Raw genomic sequence first — 20516 nt, 5'->3', positions numbered from 1 at the left:
AAAATCTGATTGCTCCTTAAATAGGAGCCAGATCATTGATTCACCAATCACTTGCATGGATTCTCTAGTTCTGAGCCATGGGAGGTGTTAGCAGTGCAAGTTATCGCTGTTTGGAGGTGATCAGGGGTGTCCCACTTGGGGACCGGATCACATCTGCGTACATTGTACAGATTCCTTATGCTCCCACTCTAAGGTCCCCATCGTTGCAGGTATATTGCAACAAGGAGAGACTCTTCCATCCTCTTTCCACTTTGTCATTCACGTGTGCTAAAGTGCTGAGACAACATTTCACATAGAAATCCATGCTCTTCATACAGGTTATTCAATGCATCGTTAAATAGACAGAAGACTACAAATTTAGTGCTTTCTCTAAGTATGAAGGGTTCTTCGTCCCTTCCCACGAATATTTTTCTCCAGAGGTTTTTCAGGGGAATTTGGGGATGGAGGAACGGCGAGCAAGCGAGCGCGTTTGTAGGTGTGAACGCTTATGTCCATCGTAGTGAGTTGTCTTTTAAGCAGGGAAGAGAGTGGCTCGAGACAACTCTTGAAGTTGGGCACGAAAGCACCTCAGTAACGTCGTCTCATACCTCGCTTTTTTATACTTTATTCTACCATTTGTAAAACACAACAATAATTAATGATTGTTTAACTCTTTTCCCCCTATATTTGGTGACTAATATTTTTAGACATACAAAGCACCTAATGAAACTAGAACCTTGAATGTAAACAAAAACACCTACAGCATTAAAGTGCCTATCACCTTAACACACTTTTCAAATATATTTATTCTCCGAAATCATCCTAAATACATGGTGTTGTTTTTAGAACGTTTAGATTGAAATTTCACCCTTTCATTGGCTTTGAAAAACGGGAAAGTGGTCATACCGTGATTAATAACCGGAAATGGGTTCGATACCGGGATGACGTCACAAATTAATTTGCATCGCTGTTTTCAAAGAACTATCTCAATGCAAATTAATTTGTGACGTCAACCCGGTATCGAACCCATTCTCCTTCATTGCTCGGTTATGGATCAAAGTATGATCACTTTTCCCGTCTTTGAAAGCCAATAATAAAAAAAGTGAAATTTCAATCAAAAGGTTCTAAAAACAACACGATGTATTTGGGACGATTTCGGAGAATAAATAAAGTGGAAAAGTGTGTTGAGGTGATAGGCACTTTAACAAAATGGAAAATGCACACACCCTTTTTTTTTAGAAAAGTGTTTCATAACCGACTACTGTGTTACTGGTTTTTTACTTTCTCTCCTACTGAAATACATCGGAGCAGCAATACATGTTTTAGTTTCTTGAGTTAAGAATAATTGTTCTATGTACGACAACAACAACAACAACAAACCTTGAATGTAAACAAAAACCTCTACAGCATTAACAAAATGGAAAATGCACACAGTGCAATGCAGTTAGTGAAAATTTGGAAAGACGGAAGAGGTCACTGGACGAGCTTTGGGCAGATTATTTCAATGACAAGAAACAAAATCAAAGATGCAACCCCTCAGTGTACTAGCATATCCTCTTCTCCGTCCTTTCCTTGCAGACAAACAGCAAATTTTCGGAAGCGTTACACCGCAGACTAAAGATACTGTCCTAGGCTGAAAACACGTGTCTTGCCCCATTTTCATTTCCTTTTCACATACTCTAACAACTTTGGATCAGGATATTGGTGAGACCTTATTCGTTCACTTGGTCATTGATGTCATGATGACTTCCAAAAATTGTCAAAATGTATTTCGCTATTTTAGTGAACTGTTAATCGAAGTTTAATCTTACACAAAGTGCAGTTTCCATTTAATTGCCGTCTTCTTCCATGTTTTTATCAATCCCCTTTCTCCCTCGTTTGCTGACCACTTTTTATGGCGATTTTCAATTGTGCCTTGAGGGCAATTTTGTGGCTGCGATTGCAAAAGGCTTAAGAGATGTTGCGCCATTATTTCCCATGTGAGAATGAAAAGGAGACCCGTCTGTGGCTTTACTACATAAAAACTTTTCCGTGCTTCAAACAATGTACATGTAATTCTGATATCTCATCACTCTGGGCCTGTTGAGAATGGTTAAGGTTTGGTTTTATTGGACACAATTGAAGACCGATCTAATACTGTGTCCCGTTTGCTTGCTTACGACTTGACCTGCACTTTCGTGCTTTTATTAGAGAAGGCTTCTCACTATTCTCTCTGACTACTCGTGGACTTCAAATCCTCTTGAGTAGTAGACTCTTAAATCCATTTCATTTCAAAACCATGTCATCTGCCGTCTTAATTAGTGATTTCTGAGGCTGGATGAAGGACTTTTGTGCGATAGGACTAGAGAAAGAGATTATGTTATGAAAGTTCAGTATACTTGTCAGTACTTTGCGGACAAACACTCAATTCGTTCCCATTGGTTGTTTCATCTTGACGTCGGCTGTGTGAATATTGCCATCATTTCGCCACGCGCAAGCACGGAGCTACGTTTAATTAAATCGGGGCAAAATCTACGAATTTCCACACCCTTTTCAAAAGGAACAGGGTCGTCAAATTCTCAGCCCTCGAGGTGTATCTGGAATGTACACTTAGAATCAGCCGGCATAAAAGAGAATGATCTTATGCAAGAAAACTGACATGACTCAGTGCAATTGCTAGTGCATTGTCAAACTTATTATTCTTGGGTTTCACTCACGCGATCAACAGCCATGTTTTTCAACGAAAACAAAAGAAAACGTTGGCATAACAATAGAGTTCAATTCCAGGAGAATTGTTGTCGGGACACCAACATGGCCGCCATTTCTTTTTTTGGGGACACCAACATGGCGGCCGTGACTTCATGTGAAACCCGAGAATTTTTTAGTGTCCAGGGGGGTCAGTAAACAATGCAGATTTGACAAAATGGTGGTTTTAGAAATGAAGAAGGCGATCGTCTCTTTTTCAATATTTTGACACCAGTTGTACCAGTTCAGGAGCCCATGACTAGGAGCCTCCTCAATGCATTATATCCTTGAGTCAACCTTTGCGCGTATCTTTCTATTTTTAAAACTAATCCTTCAGCAGGAAACTCGCATTTACAACAATTTACATCAATTTGCACAATTTGCATACATTGTTTTTGCTATTTTTGTCTTTGTTCCACAATAACTTTATTCTGATTGGCCATTCTAAACAATGTTTGCAGAGCCGAAGAACTCGTGGCGTTCTAAAAATAGAAAGATACGAGCAAAGGTTGACTCATAGGGCTTGTATAGGAGAGGCAAGCTCCTACTCATGCGCTCCTGGCCAGTTTCATTCCTTGATGGGAGAGGTAAGAATGAATTGTTACCCTCGCCTGCGGCACTTACCTTTAACACCATCAGATTTCCGTCCACTTGAAGTTGGCCCCTTTCTATAACTTGAAAGGTAATGTCAGCAAATAAATAAGTAAATCAAAATAAGAATTAAGTGACGATCTTACTTTGGAGAAGACGAAAGAGATCTCAAATCGATACTTTCTCAATTTATATTAGAAGTCGGAAAAGGTATTGGTGATCAGCGGAACGAAAAAGAGCGCAAGATGCTAAATAAGACATTGAAAATACTTATCGTCTGCCTACCTTACCCTACTGTAATCCATATTTGCCTTTTACGTGTTCCGACTAGTCAATGGGCCATTCTCGAAATATCAATATTCAGCTTGATAGTGAGGCAGTGACGACAAAAACAATAGAAACACGAACAATATTTACATATCATCCACTTTCCTCTGTGTTTGTCCTCTAAACGTCTCTTTCAAGCCGAATTTTAATATATCGAAAAAGGTCTATTATCAAAGGTAGTGGTTATAGACGAAAGATAGAAGCGATCCTTTATGTCTACCTCTTTATCTAATCTCTTCAATGACACACATTTCTTCATCAACACATGAGCACAAAAAATTGACCTGCTCCCAACTGAGTAGCTTCATAGCTCAGTTGGTAGAGCGGTTGCACCGGAAAGGAAAGGAAAGTAAAAAGGAACGGAACTTTATTTAAGTGTCTAGTCGCTCTAGTGCTGGAGCACTAATTGGGGACACTGTAAACTGGAATCAACAATTAACACAAATCAAATCAAATGTTGGTTTTTGAGGAGAGGAGAAAACCAGAGTACCTGGTGTAAAACCTCTCGGTGCAGAGTAGAGAACCAGCATCGCAGAGGTCATGGGATCTAATCCCGTTGAAGCCACGTGACTGATTTCTGAGGTGTCCAGAAAAGAGACAATTGCTTAAAATGTCCAGATAAGTTCAAGCATCACTTCTATCTAACCCGCATTTCAAATACATATATTTATTTTAAATAGAATAATGGAAAATAAACCTCTAGATCTCGATCGTCCTTTACGTGCCACAAGAGCTATGGCAACCATCACAATAACCAGACCAGCAACTCCAACAATAATCCACTTGATCATATGTCTGGGGACCAATGGTTGCTTGCCTTTACCTGCACAATTAAATATGAATTCTTAGGTTACATTAGGTCCGGTTACACGGGGTCCTTTTACCGTGGTAAATTGCCTTTTTACCACGGGAAACTGTATTTAGTAGTGTGACCGACGCTTCCCGAGGTAAATTTCCCGTGTTAAATATCCATGGATACGTCAAAAAGATCAGTGGAAGCGCCCATGACATTTAACGTGGGAAGTTGGAAGGGTTTTTTGATACCCGAGGCACAAGAGCCATTCGCTATGCTGATGAAGTTGTGATTAAATTTCCCGCCAATGAATTGCGTGAGATTTCGTTTTACCTCGGTAATCTTCGTAACGTGTGACCCCTAGTTAACGCGGTATACTAAAACCCAAGTGTGAGGCACCGCGGGATAATTTACCATGGGAAATGGCATTTACCATGGTTAGTGTAACCGCACCTATTATCACGCTAAATTAATTAATTAATTCAATCGCATTCATTTAATGGCAATCGGAGCTAAAGAGCTGATGTGGCCATGTTAGAAAATGACGAAAATCTGTTTCGATGAAGAGGAAAAGAGATTGCGGATTTAAACTATTTACAGGCTTCCAATTCCCATAAACGTCAGTATTGCAGAACAGTATGTCTCATCGGGTCTATTCTCGATTTACGTCACAAACTGCTTTGCAATGCAAAGTTTCTCACATCACGGTCATGGGTCCAAGTTAGTGCTGGTGTTGATAACTTTGCGCGTCTTGCTTGGCAGATAAAAAGCGACATTTTGAGGTAAGAATGGCAAAATACTTTGAGTTTAGGTACACTTTAAGAAAGATTCTTGTGGGAGGAATATTTCTGTCTACCATCGCCCAATCGCATTCTGTTCAAAAATGATCAGCTGACTTGCGCAGCGGTCAAATTCAACCGCGCCTTCCACCTCGCGATGGGAAGAAGGCTGAGTTTCAGTCGATCTCAACCTGACTCCACAACCCATCCTCTACCTCTGAAATGACTATTATCGACAATTCCAAAGTTTCTCTGAATTGACTATTATCGCCAATTTAAGCCGTTTAGCGCTTGATAAGGATTATGGGAAATAAATATGTATTTTTAAAATCCGAACCCCAATTCCTAAACTAGCTGGACTCGAACCTGGGAATGTTCGATTAATAACCCTTTCACTTAACCACTGGACTACCGCATCGCTAACTGACAGGGCACTTAAAAAAAAAAAAAATTTTTCTTCCGAATGCCGCTGTAATAGTGTATTATCACCGGCTAAGAAACAAGTTTAAAAAGGAAAAATACCGGTTACCAAACCTCAAGAGAAAGCTAACCGTTTTAAAATCAAGTACTAGACTTGCCCACTATTCAGCAATGATTTTATATATACTACTTAGATTTGATAAATAATCGGTGCAATTTTCAGTCAGTTAATCTTTACTTGTCAAGTGGATAAAAACAGTTCCTTCACATTGGGTACTCCGGGTTCAAATCCCGTCCAGGGATGCAACTTTTACTTTTTTTCTTTTCATCTGCTACCACAAGTCCTGGGACAGAGTAATCAATTGACGATAACAGCCATTTCAGGGAAAATTACGAATTGCCATTACGAATTGTCATAATCGTCATTTCAGAGGTGGAGAATATGTTGGACTCCAAGGGTCTTACTCCGTAAAATCCGGTTTTCGTCCCTCGTCAAATCGACTCCCAGCTACAGTGTATCTCTGGGATGCGCCTCCCACAGACCACTTTCATAAATGGAGACCACCTTTACATTCTTGTGTATTTATGTTAATTAGACCTACTGCCCTAACGTTTCTCATCGTAGCGAGGCTAGAAAGGCTTATTAGCATTAAAACAAAATAATAATTTATTTGGTCGCCATTACGAAATAGGTCTAATGGGTCTCCAAACCATTCGCTCTCTCCCCTTCAGTCTGAAGAGCGGAGATAAAACTGGGGAAATCAAAATCAATCCCTGTTACCTTGAACCTGTTTGGTTGAAACTTCTTTCACGGTAAACTTGCCGTATCCTACAATATTTCTTGCAGATATTCGCACTATGTATTTCATGTTGGCCTCCAAGTTGTTAATGACACCAATCATGTCATCATCTTTAGTAGTTATCTGTGTGAAGTTCACCCACGAATTCCATTCTCTTTTCTTTCTGATTTGCACCAAATAACACAGAATAGGATAGAGTGGGATGGCTGAAAGCTTTTTCCACTGAATTTCTAACTTGTTCATACCAGTTTCTATTCGAAAGACTTCTGGTGCTTTTGGAGCGTCTGCGAGAAATGTAACTACCTGTTACATGCGCATCAGTCACTTATTTTAAAACTGTAAAAGAAAAGCGATAAATACCATCTGAGCCTTTACAGGCCCCAATTTATACCTAGTTCTCCAACAGTAGTCTCTTTTTTGTCCGTTCCAAGGAAGTTCCTCGCTATGCACGCGTAAACGCCAAAGTCTTTTGCTCCCTGTGGCGTAAACGTCAGGGTACTGTGCCGCGTTCGAGACTGCGCAGACGTTTTCAAAGCGGACGATTGTACAACTCCGTTATGGCTCCATGTTATATCTGGCACTGGAAAACCTTCAGCCGTACATGTAATCACGGTTTTGTGGTTAATCCACGACACGACATCTGAGGAAAACTTGTTTTTTATTTCTGGTTTGTCTGTCAGAAAAAGGAACGGGTTATTAGATCAGTGGCTGCAGAAGGTACAAGAGAAATCTTTTGCAGACTTTGAACTAAGGAATCCTTTTTTTTCGTCTAGACTTCCATGACCTCAATTAAAAGAGAGACAGGGTTACCACGCTGCTTGGTCCTTTCCTTAAAGTTAAGTAACTTTTTTTGAAAGTAAACCATGCATTAAATGTGGATAGCTCCTCTTACAAAAGCCGTTTATTTGATGACACCCTTTCCCCTGAACTGTAAGAAAATCTCTTCAAGAACTAATTCCACTTACAGTTAATTGCAACTTGTACTTCAGCCACAGCAGGGTTTCCAACGCCGTTTGCTGAGGTGCATCGGTAGCGCCCTGCAACATCTTTGCTGGCTCTCCTTAACAAGATAGTTTCGTTCGTGACAGCCATTCTTTTTGGGTGACTCTCGGGAAATGACCACGTGACTGTTGGGTCTGGCTTCCCAGAAGCGTTGCAAAATAAAGTGACGTCATCCGTTTCATTGACGGTTGTGTCGTGAGAAATAAAGGTGATGGTTGGTGAAACTGTGGGGGAAAAAAGCAAGGTGTTCTCGTATCCTTGTTCCCTTAACTGTAATAGTTATTGACCTGTTCTTTTTCCTTGCTCCTGGTGATAATGCTGATCATGTTTCCTGTCATTGTTACGTAATTAGCCTATGTACTCCGAACTTTTCTTCTGTTCAAATTATACATCATCTTTAGTTGTTCAAAACACTTCCTAGTGCAATTGGAAGGCCCTTAATTCTAGACTAATATTACTATCGACAATCAAGTATAAAGTATTCTCATACAAGTACTCCATCATCCAAGAGTAAGATTTACCCAAATTGCCCTACCTCCTATCAGCGTCAGAAAAGTGTGCATTCTTAAACCACGTTTTGCAAGAAAATAAACAGTAGACCAAATCGGCTAACTCAATGTTGTACCCAATTCAAACCCTTTGGTAATAAAATTACGTTTTCTTCCAGTTATTTCTATTTCAGTTAAATGTGAATGTTATATTTGAGCGGTTTTCAATTGAGTGTCGAAAGTAATTAGCGAATTGCTTTTGTTTTATGATTACTTCACTCAGTGATTGGTTAAAATTTCTCGCGGCATTTTTTCAACCAATCAGAAGTGAAACGAAAACCAATCTTGGCTCGCGCGTGCACATTTTCCCGCGCTTTGTGTCGGCTACGTGTAATTACTTCGAGTTTTGATTGGTTTAACGGATTGTCTCCGTCCTTTTTGATTGGCCGAGGTAATTACTTTGGTTTTGGTTTTACGACACTCATTTGAAAACCGCTCTATAATGCAATTACAATACACTAAGAATCTTAACCCCGAAATATTTGAACTGGGTACAGCATTAAATTAGCCGATATGGTGTTTTGTTTATTTTACCACAAAACTTGGTTTAAAAATACACTTTCCTGACGCTGCTGGGGACAAACCTGATACCCGGCCAGATTCTTTCTCTTGGACAATAAACTCTTGATTTTAGCACAAAAATAGCAACGAATCTTCCCAACCTGGAAACAACATTTCTGCAACCATGTTAGTCGAAAAATACTTTCCTCGCGTTCAGTCTTCCAAGAATTCAAATTAGCAGTGCCAATTCCATAAAATCCATATCGTACATAGTATTACATACCTTGTACCTTCAAGTTAAGACGAGCTATAGCACCTGTCCCAAGAACATTTCGGGCGATACATTCATACACCCCTTCATCAGAGATGTTGACATGCTGAAGAGAAAAGTTGCCGTTTTGGAAGAGACCGAGAGTTTTGTTTTTGAAGCGTAGTTCAAGTTGTGGTGGCGGTAGGCTATCAGCAGAACAGGAGAAAATTACGGTGTCCTTCACCTGCACAACATCGCCCTTGGCAGAGTATGTCAGACTGGTTCTAAGTGGTTTGTCTGTTGAAAAATTAGTACAAAAAATACATGATCTTCGTGTCGTGGGAGGAGATCAAGAAGTATATGGGTTGTCATTTAGATGTTAAAGGTGGTTGGTTGGTTTGCTGTAAAGAAGATTAGCGCTACAAAAGCTTCAATTGAAACAGCAGTACTAGGCTCCTATCATTGTTCCAATGGAAGTGGTTTCCCAAATCTATTCCAGAGTCTTAGTCCTGCTCATTTACATTCACTCTTCTGTCCTGAAGCGTTGTTGATGACCGTTAATTGTTTGGTTGCTTTTTGTCTTTGAATATCCAGTAAGAGGCTCAAGCTGGTATCAATTTTGTTTACCTCAGCAATACGACAATGCCGCGCGCTCTTCGAAATGATCGATTTTGGCATTAGAAGGGAAGAAATAGCATTGTCTTTCATAGTAGATTATATTCAGTCTTGCATGCTACCATTTTCAGTGAAGAAGACAAAGGATATAATATTTTTCGCATACGCGGTATTTGGACAATAATGGTTACATGCAAATAACGTTAACTATAGGAGTAGATCGGAAGGTTGTAGCATACAGTATCCAATATTTGTAATTGGACACAAAGGTTTTAGTAACGCTTAAATTGTTTTGGAATTTGGCAGAGAATTTTCGTGTGACTTTAAAGTGCACCTAAACCCAAATATTTTTTGTTCCTAATGTAAATCTCCCCATCCAAAGCAAACATATGCCAGCATTGTTACGCACAATTTCGCTTTTTCTGTGCCGTGCAAGCCACGTAAACTTGGCAGAACTAGCAGTAATTTGGACCCACGACCGTGATGCGAGAGGCATGGGTCTATTCTCGATTTTACGTCACAAACTGCTTTGCATTCCTATTTTCAAAGAAATTTTGCATTGCAAAGCAGTTTGTGACGTAAAATCGAGAATAGACCCATGCCTCTCACATCACGGTCGTGGGTCCAAATTACTGCTAGTTTTGATACCTTTGCGCTTATTGCCCGGCAGATTAAAAAGCGTAATTTGAGGTAAGAATCGTCAGACAAGTTTGCTTTCCGTGGAGAGATCAATATTGTACACTAAAAATATTTGGGTTTAGGTGCACTTTAACAATGTGTCTCTATTAGCTGCTTTTGTCTCTATAGATCATTATAGATATTTAGTTTGCAGTTGGGATAAAGTCCTTATTTTGTTTAGGAGGTATTGGTGTTCATTACGCAAAACAGCTCAGTGAAGCTGAAAAACACTTGCCAACCGACAAGAACTACACAAACAAACGCCTCGTGCATAAAAGCGGGAAAAAGGTTTTCAACGGTATTTGAGATATTGTACTGTAACTTGTTGAAGAAAAAAGCCATATACTTTGAAAGATCAACGTAGCGGATATCAACATCAGTATTTGAGACAATGTACACTGTACCACCTGGCGTGCATGCAATATTTTACGGGTTAATTTCTAGCAGAAGACTATTGATGCATTTGAGATCAGTTATTTCAAATCCCATAATGCATCTTGTGTAGTCTCCAAATTTAGCATACCGTATTTACTCGAATAAGCGCCGCATCTGGGACAAAAAAGTTAACAAGCGCGGCCCTCGAATAAGCGCCGCACCGCCGATGCGGCGCTTATTCGAGGAATTTCGTATAACCAGGAAAAACACTATAAATTGTTTCACAACGACAAAGGAGTTCGCTCTCACCGCTGATATTTTCGCTTTTGTTATCATGAAACTCGGGTTTTTTTCACCGCGTGAATTTCTCTCGTAATTCTAGATTTACTAGGAAAATTAACAGATAGAAAGTGAAACCGTTGAATAAAAATATAGGAAAAGTAAATTTGACCGGTACATTGTTTAAATAAGCGCCGCTCTCGAATAAGCGCCGCACTTGTGGCGCGAAAAATTAGGCAGCTTAAGCACGCGCGTTTTTGAGACGCGGACGGCAACCGGAACACAACATTTCACGTTTCAGGACAGTGGTGTCTCCCAGATTTTTATACCAATCATCTCTAACGAAGAAAAGATACTTAGCAATGTAAGTGTGGTTTTGTGAAGACAAGTTAAAAGGGAAAACAGCTCACTTCCGGTTGCCGTCTGCGTCTCAAAAACGCGTGTGCTTAAGTTCCCTATTAGGGAGTTTAAGATCTGCGACGCGACGGTAACGAAAACGTCATTTAAAATTCCAACTTCAGGTTAATTAATCTTTTTCGTCATTATGTTGGCTTATCTAATTTCTAAATACTAGTGTAACTTTCTAGGAACTGAATTAGGAGGTGCGGTGTTGAAGCTACGACAGAAAATTCAAATTCGCTGCCTTGTGTTCACGTTTTCTGAAAAACTTTAGAATTGGTAATTTCACGTCGTAGATTTGCAGAAAACGTGAAAGAAATGTACAAAAATGAGAAATGCACGGGCAGAGCGTGCAAAGCTATTGTTTTTGCTTATTAAATATGCATAATTTGTGACGTTTTCGCTGCCGTCGCGTCGAAGATCTTAAACTCCCTATTAAATAAGCGCCGCGGCGCTTATTCGAGTAAATACGGTAATCGTTGTTTGCAATTTCTCTTGGGACATGAAAATGTCCCAAGAAAAATCATTGCGAAGCTAAATATTTTGAGCAAGAGCCGATACAACGTAGATTTTATTTTCGGCTGGCCAAACTAGCAGTGCAATGTAAACTCTCATTGTACCTGAAAAAGGCTGGTATGGTATGGAAATATAGTACACCACAAAAATCAAATCTACGTTGTATCGGCTCTTGCTCAAAATATTTAGCTTCTCAACTTGTAACTACGCCGATCAGATCAAGCCACTGATCCAACGTACACCGACAGGAAGATTGTCTATGGTTGCTGGCTTCAAAACTCTGGAAAACAGTGCCTATGCAAAATTTATGGGAGTAAGCAAGGTGTATTATGGGATTTGAGAAAGCAGAGATTGCACCGATTTACCACTACTTCATGATCATTATAGACCTCTAAGGAAGCAATTGTAGAAATTCTCTTAAATTAAGGCGCAATTTCGACTATTCGAACGAAAATGGGGGATTTCTAAACTGGACAAACGGATTCCTCTCGGGAAGTCGCGATTTCCAGCCTGGCACTGGAAGAGAATTTGTTTCCAAAGCAGCCATTCTGGAAAATCGTTGCTATCACGATGGTTTAACTAAAGCAAGCCAAGTACGAAATAATTTCAGTTAAGAACGAGCATTTACCAATTTATGTAACGGTGACCGTGATCCAAGGGAAGCTCGTGTTGTAATCATGTCACAAATTCATACTTACAGTTAACAGTCACCCTAATGGAAGCCGTTGCGTTTCCAGCATAATTTGTTGCTGTGCACCTGTACTCGCCATCTTGATATCTGCTTATATTCTTTAACAAGAGAGGAGATCCTGTGTGTTTCCACTCTTTCTTTCCTTGCTTTAACCACGTGATATTTGGAAATGGTTTGCCGGTGGCGTCACATGATAGCACTACGTCATCTGTCTCGTTTGATGTTTGGTCCGTTGAGATAGACGTGATGTTTGGGCGAACTGCAACATTTGAAAAGACCTAACATGTGGCTTGTTCTAAAAGTTGACAATTTCAGGAGAAAGCATAAGTTGCTCGTGTGAATAACAGTATGATCTAAGGTTTGAAAGAAGGCTATTTGAAACCTCTTTCAAACAAACATTCTTTGACAAACGTTCTTCAAGTACAAATTACGTACCACTCTAGTTAAGTAGAAGTTGGGAGTGCAAAATAACTATTAAGCTGATCAAGCTAGGTAACTTAAAATAATTCATAAGTGCAGCAAAGTGGCAGGTTGATAAGTTTCCATTCAGCATTACGAATGGCTGCACAAATAGCTGGATGTTACTCGATCTCCATTTTCAATTAAGACAGAGTTAAGCAATGATACTAATGTTTTTTAATGTTACGAATAGCAAGTATGGAATTTGTTTGTCTAGTAAACATAAAAACTTTACACCTATGAAAATACTTGTTTACATGCAGATGTTAATCATATGTGCTATACAAAGGGCTGATATTTTTTTTACGGCCAAGTATTTTTCTATCCTGGTTTAAGTTTGAAAGAAAATTCACATAACGAAGGTTTTGCCGTAATAAAATCTTGTCAAAATAAATTTAAGTGTAGAACAAGGAAAGAAAAGATGCAAGAGTTCATGACCTTGTTTCCAAAATAGCACTTGTCACTTTTAATAAAACCTATATGCACTTAAGCATTGGTGAAAATAATGTTGTTTAGTACCTTAATTCTGTTGAAATGACTTGAGGTATGGCTTAAATTCTTGTTAGATCTTTCGAAGACCGGATGTTTCCTTCAAGGTTTTTTTAGGGTATTTTGTCCCCCCGCCTTACTGACAAGTCACTGCAATTGAGCAAGAGCGATGTTTACTTAACCGTTTGATGAGGGGATTGTTGATAGAATTTTTTTATACAGAGAGGCGCTGGTTTACTTAAGCCTGTCTACTGAAATCAGATGTCTTGAAATCAAACATCTTGTGAATGTTTTGTGCAAACGCCCTAAACTGATCTGATATTATGAAGTCCAACATGTAAATCAGATAGGTAATGCACCCAGATGCAAAGTAGTTTATTAGAAGACTAGTTGGCTGTCTACGCTGATTTCCTAGCTTTCCCACCTGATTGGTACGTCTATTCCTTTTCAACCGCAAACTCTTCACGCTTACGGGATTCATTCACCAACAGGGCCCGGTAGTTCAAAGGGTGGATAAATCACTATCCAGTGTATAACTCAATTGGTTTTGCTAGTGTTTAACCGCTGAATAGCGTTATCTACCCTTTGAGCAACCGAGGCCAGAGCGTGTCGCTGATTGACAAGTCTTTAGTATGATAAGGACGGAGTAAGACACTGTGTTTAGTAACTCCCAAGGGGGCTCCCATTGAGGAGTAAAATCGTCTTTCGTTATACACTAAAAATCTGTAAGTGGACACTGGGAGTTTAAAGGGTTAATTGGGAAATGGATGTCGTTAAAAATCAAACAGTCGGTAACTTCCCTTACAACTGATATAATTTGATATCTTTCTCTTCACTTATGCATATGAGTAAAGGTCAGAAGCAGTTTTGGCCAGTTAAAGCCTGGTTCAGTTTCAACAGCGACGCAAGCAGAAGATCACTTATTTCACCGTGAAAACGGGCCTCACGCAAGCATAAGCACAAGGATAAGGATAAATAAAAAAAAATTCCTTTGAGCTTTGCGCTTATGCTTACGTTAGCTTGCATTGTGTGAAAACGGGACGTAACGCAAGCACAACACAAGCTGTCGTGACGGTTCGTTCAATGAAACTGAAGTCCACTCGCAGCGCCGCGATGTACGAGAGAAGGAACATGGAACTAGTGAATCTTTGTTTCTGCGTCGTGTCTTTGTGCTTGCGTCGTTTCTTTTCAAGTGACACGAACCGCTTGTGCTTGCGTCGCTATTGAAAACCACGCTTAACAGAAAAGCACATGCCAAGAAGGCAGACAACGAAAAAAGGGCTTACCTAAAATTTTTAACGTGACACACTTTTGTACATTGTCTTTCTGTGAGTAAACTTTGCAGCAGTACTTTCTTTCATCGCTCTCTTCAGCTTTAATCAGTAGCAGCTCCGGAGTTGCGTTCTCTGCTAATGCAAACCTCCCTTTATAGCGTTCGTACACTATTTCTTGCCCGTTCCTTCCATATTTAACAATGTCATCATAATCACCCTTGGATGGCTGGAATCTCCTTATAACGAAGTAGTCGAAGCTGTGGTTGGCTTTTAGATTCATAACATATTTCCATTCTAATGTAATTTTTTCGCCAGCAGCTCCAAAAGTCGGATCCTTTGGAATTTTGGTCCAAGTGACAAACTGAGCTGAAAAGGAAAATTGGATCTATCTAAAATTTTCATTAAAAAGGTACCATTTACGCCCAAACGTTGTGAATACTGAGGAGGCTGCAATGAACAAGTAAGTACACGTGCGTGTTGCTCAAATACAGTAGTTATAATTTTTTACTTAACTTTATGAAGGCTTGTGAGTCATTTGGCGAGTATCATAGGCAATCCTCTCAATTCAGGGGCACCCAAGGATAATCTTCGGTGAAATATTTGTTCGGGAGAGTCATACTGTTACAAGAATTTCGGTTTTATGTTACAAACAGCTATATATTTCTTAACTAAAAGATCACCTAAAGGATTCGGTAACCAAGGAAAAGTAGTCCGTTACCTTTTCGGAAGGGATATTTTTGCATTTTTTGGCACTTAATTAAAAAGGTCACGTAGCAGTTCCGGATGAGGAAATGCTTCAAGGAAGGTGACGCTGAGCTAGCAATTTCTGAAATGAAGATTTCATGCTCTAAAATTTTCGGACATTTCAGAACAGATAAAATTCTTCTAAGTGATAAAAACCTCTCTCTGGACAATCTTTATACATTACAAGGAGCCTAAAAATGTTTCTCAAAGGCTTTTGGCTTAATTTGCTCGTTGGGTGCCTTGTCAAATTCAGCGTCAGCGCGAATCGTTTCTTGGCCTTTGACTCAAGGGAAAGGCAAGGCTTAATCGATGCGCCAAAAGAACTCTGCGAGACCACGTGCCCTTGGTCCTGTACAAGGCATCCACTAGCGTTATAATCATTCTTATAGATGATGGCCATGAGCGTCTTGTGCCCACCTTTATGATGAATGAATTTCGTGAGAGAGTATGTCTATTCCACATCGTTTTAACATGTGCGTTGTTGATAAGAATAATCTTGACTTATTCAAGACAGATTTAAATTCGGATAGGGGAAACACCTTCTTTGGGCGACATGCCAAGTTATAACTTTTTTCTGCTTGCTCAGCAGCTTCAAAGGATTTCTCCCTAAGCGCTCAATCCCGCGAGGCGGTTTGACACATGCAAAACAACTGGGAAACAGCCTTGGAAAGAAGTCAAACTTATTATTCCCTCTGTTAACCCATCCGAGATTTCCCCTTTTTAAAAAATGCATTCTCCTTGGCGTCTTGTCAAGTGCTATTAAGCCTTCTTGTAGTCAAGAGAGAATCCCGTAATTTTCATGAAGTGAGTATACGTAAAAAACTCCGCTTAACGTAAGTTAATAGTTAGCTTACCAGATGAAAGAGAGATCATGATAATCCACGCAGTTTTTGAAAGCATGCTCCTCTTTCTCATGAGGCTGTCAAAAACTTTCCTTCTTGCTGCGAATTTCGAACTGTAACACTTTGTTTCGAAAGGTATCTATTTTGACTGATGAACTATTTGCGCAGTAAAGTAGATTGGCCAATCAAAACAGAGTTTTTAATTGGAAATCTCAACATCTACGAGATGCAAAAACAAACTTGCGAACACGTGCTCCTGAAGTACCGCAAGTCATGATGTTGCCAAACTCAAAAGCGAAGGAAATGGAACATACATGGGATGTTTTGAATATCTCAATGATTTTGGGTTAAATTAAAGAGATAAATTGCTAAAAAATCCTAAGTTATCTCGCTTAGTGTTAATTAGTAATGTAAACAATCTTCGCAGCTGTTAGTTGCCATGGTTCATATGTAACACATGTAAAAGAAGATTCACGGAAAACGGATTTTGAAGGGAAAATAAGTATTTGTAGACTTTATGCCTTGATGTATTGCGGAAATGAACAAGTGAACATAATAGCCCACTTTCGATATATTAAAATTCAGTCCTACATTGTAAACAAGAGGCATCATCTCGAGGCTCTGGGGAATAAACTCATACAAATCCTTATATTTATTCCCCAGAGTCTCGAGATGGTGCCTTTTGTTTAGTATTGAATTTTAATATATCGAAAGTTGGCTAATCCCAGCGACTTGATTCGAAAAAACAAACGACGTTATGCTGTGGTACATCCCTGCAGTAGCCAAGCTTTTATCTATTTTAGTGCACGAATAGCTAACTTTCAAACTTTCAAGTTATTACATTGTAAAACGTTTCTCAACAGTTTCAATACACGAAGCCAAATCAGTATGACAGTGTTACCTGGTCTTTCGTTCCCTCACCTCCCACCCCCACCCCATCCCCTTACCATTTCTTACCATTCCGAAAACGAAACACTATTTCTGAAATTGTCTCTTGTTTAAGAGGGATTTCAGGTGAAACTGCTTGTTGAATTCCTGCTAGTATCGAAGTAAAAACAGAGTCTGAGGGAACATCAAATGCCATTTCACTTTCAGTTCGATTTAATCAGATAACTTTAGAACATCAATTTTACAGTTTCGATTTTACTCGAACTGCGAAATCATATGGGTATGTTTACATGTATGGAAGTATATACAAATTCAAGAACAAAAATGGACCGACAGACAATGTTGGGTATGTTTACATGATAATATACTTGATATACATTCAAATGGACCGGCACGCAATGTTGAAATGTTCTGTGGGGATTGGTGCTTTATATAAACGTTGCTGTACGACAATAACTTTTTGAAGTGGAAAAATTAAATCATGGCAAAAGTTGGGAATATCAGTCCTCGGCCTGTTCAATCAACCATCATTTAACCAAGCCTGATCATGATCTCCTCATTAAATAGTGCCACTCCTTTGGTGTTTTTCGGATGCAGATAGTTTACGTGGAGGCCACCAAGAAACTGGATAACCATCAGACATTCCTCATACGATAGATAGAGACAGTCGACCGTTCAGTTGACCTCTTTCTCACACTTGATCCTTCAAGATAATGAAAGAAAACATTCCAAATTTTAATTGGAAGTGGCTCAATCAATTTTATTTTAGGATGTGGTGACTGAAATTACTTAAGCACTATAGAATGATGGCACGCTGTTTACAAAATATTTTCACTTTCGATCGATAATACAGAATCACTTCCGGTCTAAGTAATTTTACCAACAGTTTTTGACTCTCAAGTAAGAGTTCTAGTTCTTGGGTGGCCACTTGTATGATCAAGTGTCAGTCACCTGAGCTTTGAATGACCGATCGCTCCAGATACTGTAGAACCAGATTTAAATTCTTGCGGTTTAATGGAAATGCCTCCTTTTGAGGCCAAAGAAGACTATCTATCAGATCTGGGTCGAGATTGATAGCTGCCACGTATCTGCGTTGCCACAGTTAGCGCCTTTGGGCGTAATAGAGTAGCCGCGTACTCACGTAGCCGCAATTTTCGAAGTGTATTGGAGTGGCCGGGTATTCTACAGTTAAGACATCTTGAGATTCTTGGTCCTTTTTTTGTCTTTTCTTATCTATGCTTCATTTTGAATTAATATTTCCACCATACCTATTTCCTATTGAACTGACTGATATTCAAGGCCAAAAATTTGGATTACATTCACAAGAAAGTGCATTCTTACCTCTTCTTCCTTTTTCGCGGGATTTTCTGTGCAAGCTTCATTATCGTGTCCATTTTCCTCGTCCTTTAGGCTTTAACGAAAGCAAACACTTCAAAAGATGTAATTATTATATGGCATAGGAACCGTTAACAATTGTATCTAACCTCTGTTATGATAAATATCTTAGGTTGTGGATTTGTGAAATGGGGTTGGGATTTGGGGGGGGGGGGGGGGGGGCGTGAAGGACAAATCAAAAGTCATAAGAAGGCCACTAATTTGCTTCGTGGGTCATTTTGAATTGTTGTTTTATGTGCCGTTGGTGATAGATTTCTTCCTGGGTTATGTCCGTATTACTTATCAGCCAGCCATTTGCATGCATCCGTCTATATGGGACACATGGAGATTATTTTTTAGAAAATTGCCGGAAACTCTCAGACAAGCCACTCGCCACTTACCTCTTATTTGATGTCTTGTTCAGAGTAGCTGAAAAAGTAGAAGGAAGGCTTAAATTTTAGCTCTACTTTAAAGTTTGTTGAAGTTGCTGTTGTTGTTTTTTTTTTAACCAATTTGCTTGCATAGCGTAGCGTTATAGAAGTTATCATCCACACTCTTGCGGCCTGGTACTGATTTTTGGATAGCGTTTTAGGGCTTTCTGTTTCATTTTTTTATCGTCAGTTGTCATAGTCACTTTTATTTTAGTTGAAGAAAAAGGAAGGAGAAGGAACAAGTAGCAAATATTCCTTTCATAATTACAACGAACCGGCATACTGCATCCAAATAGATTGTCCTCATTTTTTCCACGTTGTTGAAGCAAACATAGAAAACCACAGGCAGCCCAAGCTCGGTATACGATTTATAGACTTTGAGCTGATAAATGCTAAAATAAGCTGTAAATGTAGAAATAAGTTCGCTTACCTCTACTACATACGGTTGTTCTCGTCTTTTCTGTGCAATCGGAGGGCAAATTTGTGTCCGTTTTAGACGGGTTTGTGGCTTTCGAATTTTTGCGATGTCGTTAGTTGTCATTTCCAAGTGTTTCAAATTGTCCAATGAGAGTGCAGAATGTAATACGCTCGCCATCAAGCTATAACGGCCGTAGCCACACATCTAGCTGAACGGATGGGAAGATTATAGAAAGTCGAACATTATTTGGAATTTATCCGCCAAAAATCGTTGCCTGGTCCCGGAGTGGAGTTGATGTGATAGCAAATTTATCTGGGCTTAAGGCTGTGGTGTTTTTATGGCGATTCGGACGGTTGGTTCGTGATGCGAGAGCAATTTGTGGGACGAGATCGCCGCGAGTCACCAGCCTTTCTTCTCCTTATGAGGGGAAATGACAACTAACGACATCGCAAAAATTTTAAAGCCACAAACCCGTCTAAAACGGACACAAATTTGCCCTCCGATTGCACAGAAAAGACCAGGACAACCGTATGTAGAGGTAAGCGAACTTTATTTCTACATTTACAGCGTATTTTAACATTTATAAGCTCAAAGTATGTTTAAATCGTATACCGAGCTTGGGCTGCCTATGAGAAAACAGGAGTCTTTTTGACATCGAGTCCAGAAATCGAACCTTGGCAACATTGTGGGAGGCGAGTGCTCTCACCAATAAGCTTTTTGCCCTGCTGAAAGTAGTTTTCATAACTTGATTTTTTCAGTTTTCTGAGAGTGATAATGAGCTCACGTGGTCAGTTTTTGTGACGTGATAGGTTGTACAGTTATAATATGTTGATATGAATTTTTGTTAATTAATTAATAACCACGTTACAAGACAAGTATTTCTCAGGCGATCATATTGTTTTTCCACCATCAATGAAATATAGAAGTAGACCAAAGTCACATTTTGATGAAAGTCATGCATGCAAAAATACTTGACAACACATACCGCGACCACACTTTCGCCTCTGTCTTGCTATGACAACAATGGTTATCACCAAGGTACCTATCACCCCTCCAAGGACGGCATAAATACTGAATCCCGACTGGTCTTTAAATCGCTTAATTGTTTTGTCATCTAAGAATACAAAAAAAAAAAAAACACAGTCAGATATCGAGGTGACTTTCGGTAACATTTACATCTTTTAAAGCAAGTTGGATTTCTCCTTTTCTTTCGTTTTCGTAATCGGATAGTTAAAATTAGTTAGAGTAAAAACACTCTATATGTTGATTATAAGGTAATTATGTAATAATAGCGAATTGGTATAATAAATAAATATAAATTACTTAATTT

At 39.3% G+C, this 20516-nt stretch overlaps 2 protein-coding genes across 4 annotated transcripts in view; both read right to left on the bottom strand.

The window, feature by feature from the left end:
• Positions 1–588: 588 nt before the first annotated feature.
• Positions 589–16974, bottom strand: LOC138029755 (neural cell adhesion molecule 1-like). 3 transcript variants are annotated; one of them, XM_068877570.1, is made up of 10 exons: positions 16088–16972; positions 14502–14855; positions 12275–12526; positions 8748–9011; positions 7379–7639; positions 6805–7086; positions 6395–6697; positions 4319–4444; positions 3328–3371; positions 589–2320 (listed from the first exon to the last, which is right to left on the bottom strand). In XM_068877570.1, exons 1-10 carry the CDS (start codon positions 16146–16148, stop codon positions 2273–2275), a joined length of 1995 nt encoding a protein of 664 aa, XP_068733671.1. In that variant the 5' UTR covers positions 16149–16972; the 3' UTR covers positions 589–2272. The 3 variants fall into 3 exon arrangements, with proteins under 3 accessions (XP_068733671.1, XP_068733670.1, XP_068733672.1); XM_068877569.1 differs by having other exon boundaries at positions 3328–3377; positions 16088–16971; XM_068877571.1 differs by lacking the exon at positions 6395–6697 and having other exon boundaries at positions 3328–3377; positions 16088–16974.
• A 184-nt stretch (positions 16975–17158) lies between these two features.
• The window catches only part of LOC138029715 (hemicentin-1-like), a 28073-nt gene continuing 24715 nt past the window's right edge, over positions 17159–20516 (bottom strand). Inside the window, exons 25-28 of the mRNA XM_068877470.1 lie at positions 20172–20300; positions 18739–18766; positions 18305–18374; positions 17159–17666 (exon numbers count right to left, since the gene is read on the bottom strand). Coding sequence (XP_068733571.1) covers positions 17655–17666; positions 18305–18374; positions 18739–18766; positions 20172–20300 — 239 coding nt within the window. The 3' untranslated portion in view covers positions 17159–17654. The remainder of the gene's footprint in view (positions 17667–18304; positions 18375–18738; positions 18767–20171; positions 20301–20516) is intronic.

The sequence above is a fragment of the Montipora capricornis genome, chromosome 13, assembly GCF_036669925.1.
Source record: "Montipora capricornis isolate CH-2021 chromosome 13, ASM3666992v2, whole genome shotgun sequence".
NCBI lineage: Eukaryota > Metazoa > Cnidaria > Anthozoa > Scleractinia > Acroporidae > Montipora > Montipora capricornis.
The sequence above is the reverse complement of the archived record's forward strand: the minus strand, read 5'-3'. Positions and strand labels throughout refer to the sequence as shown.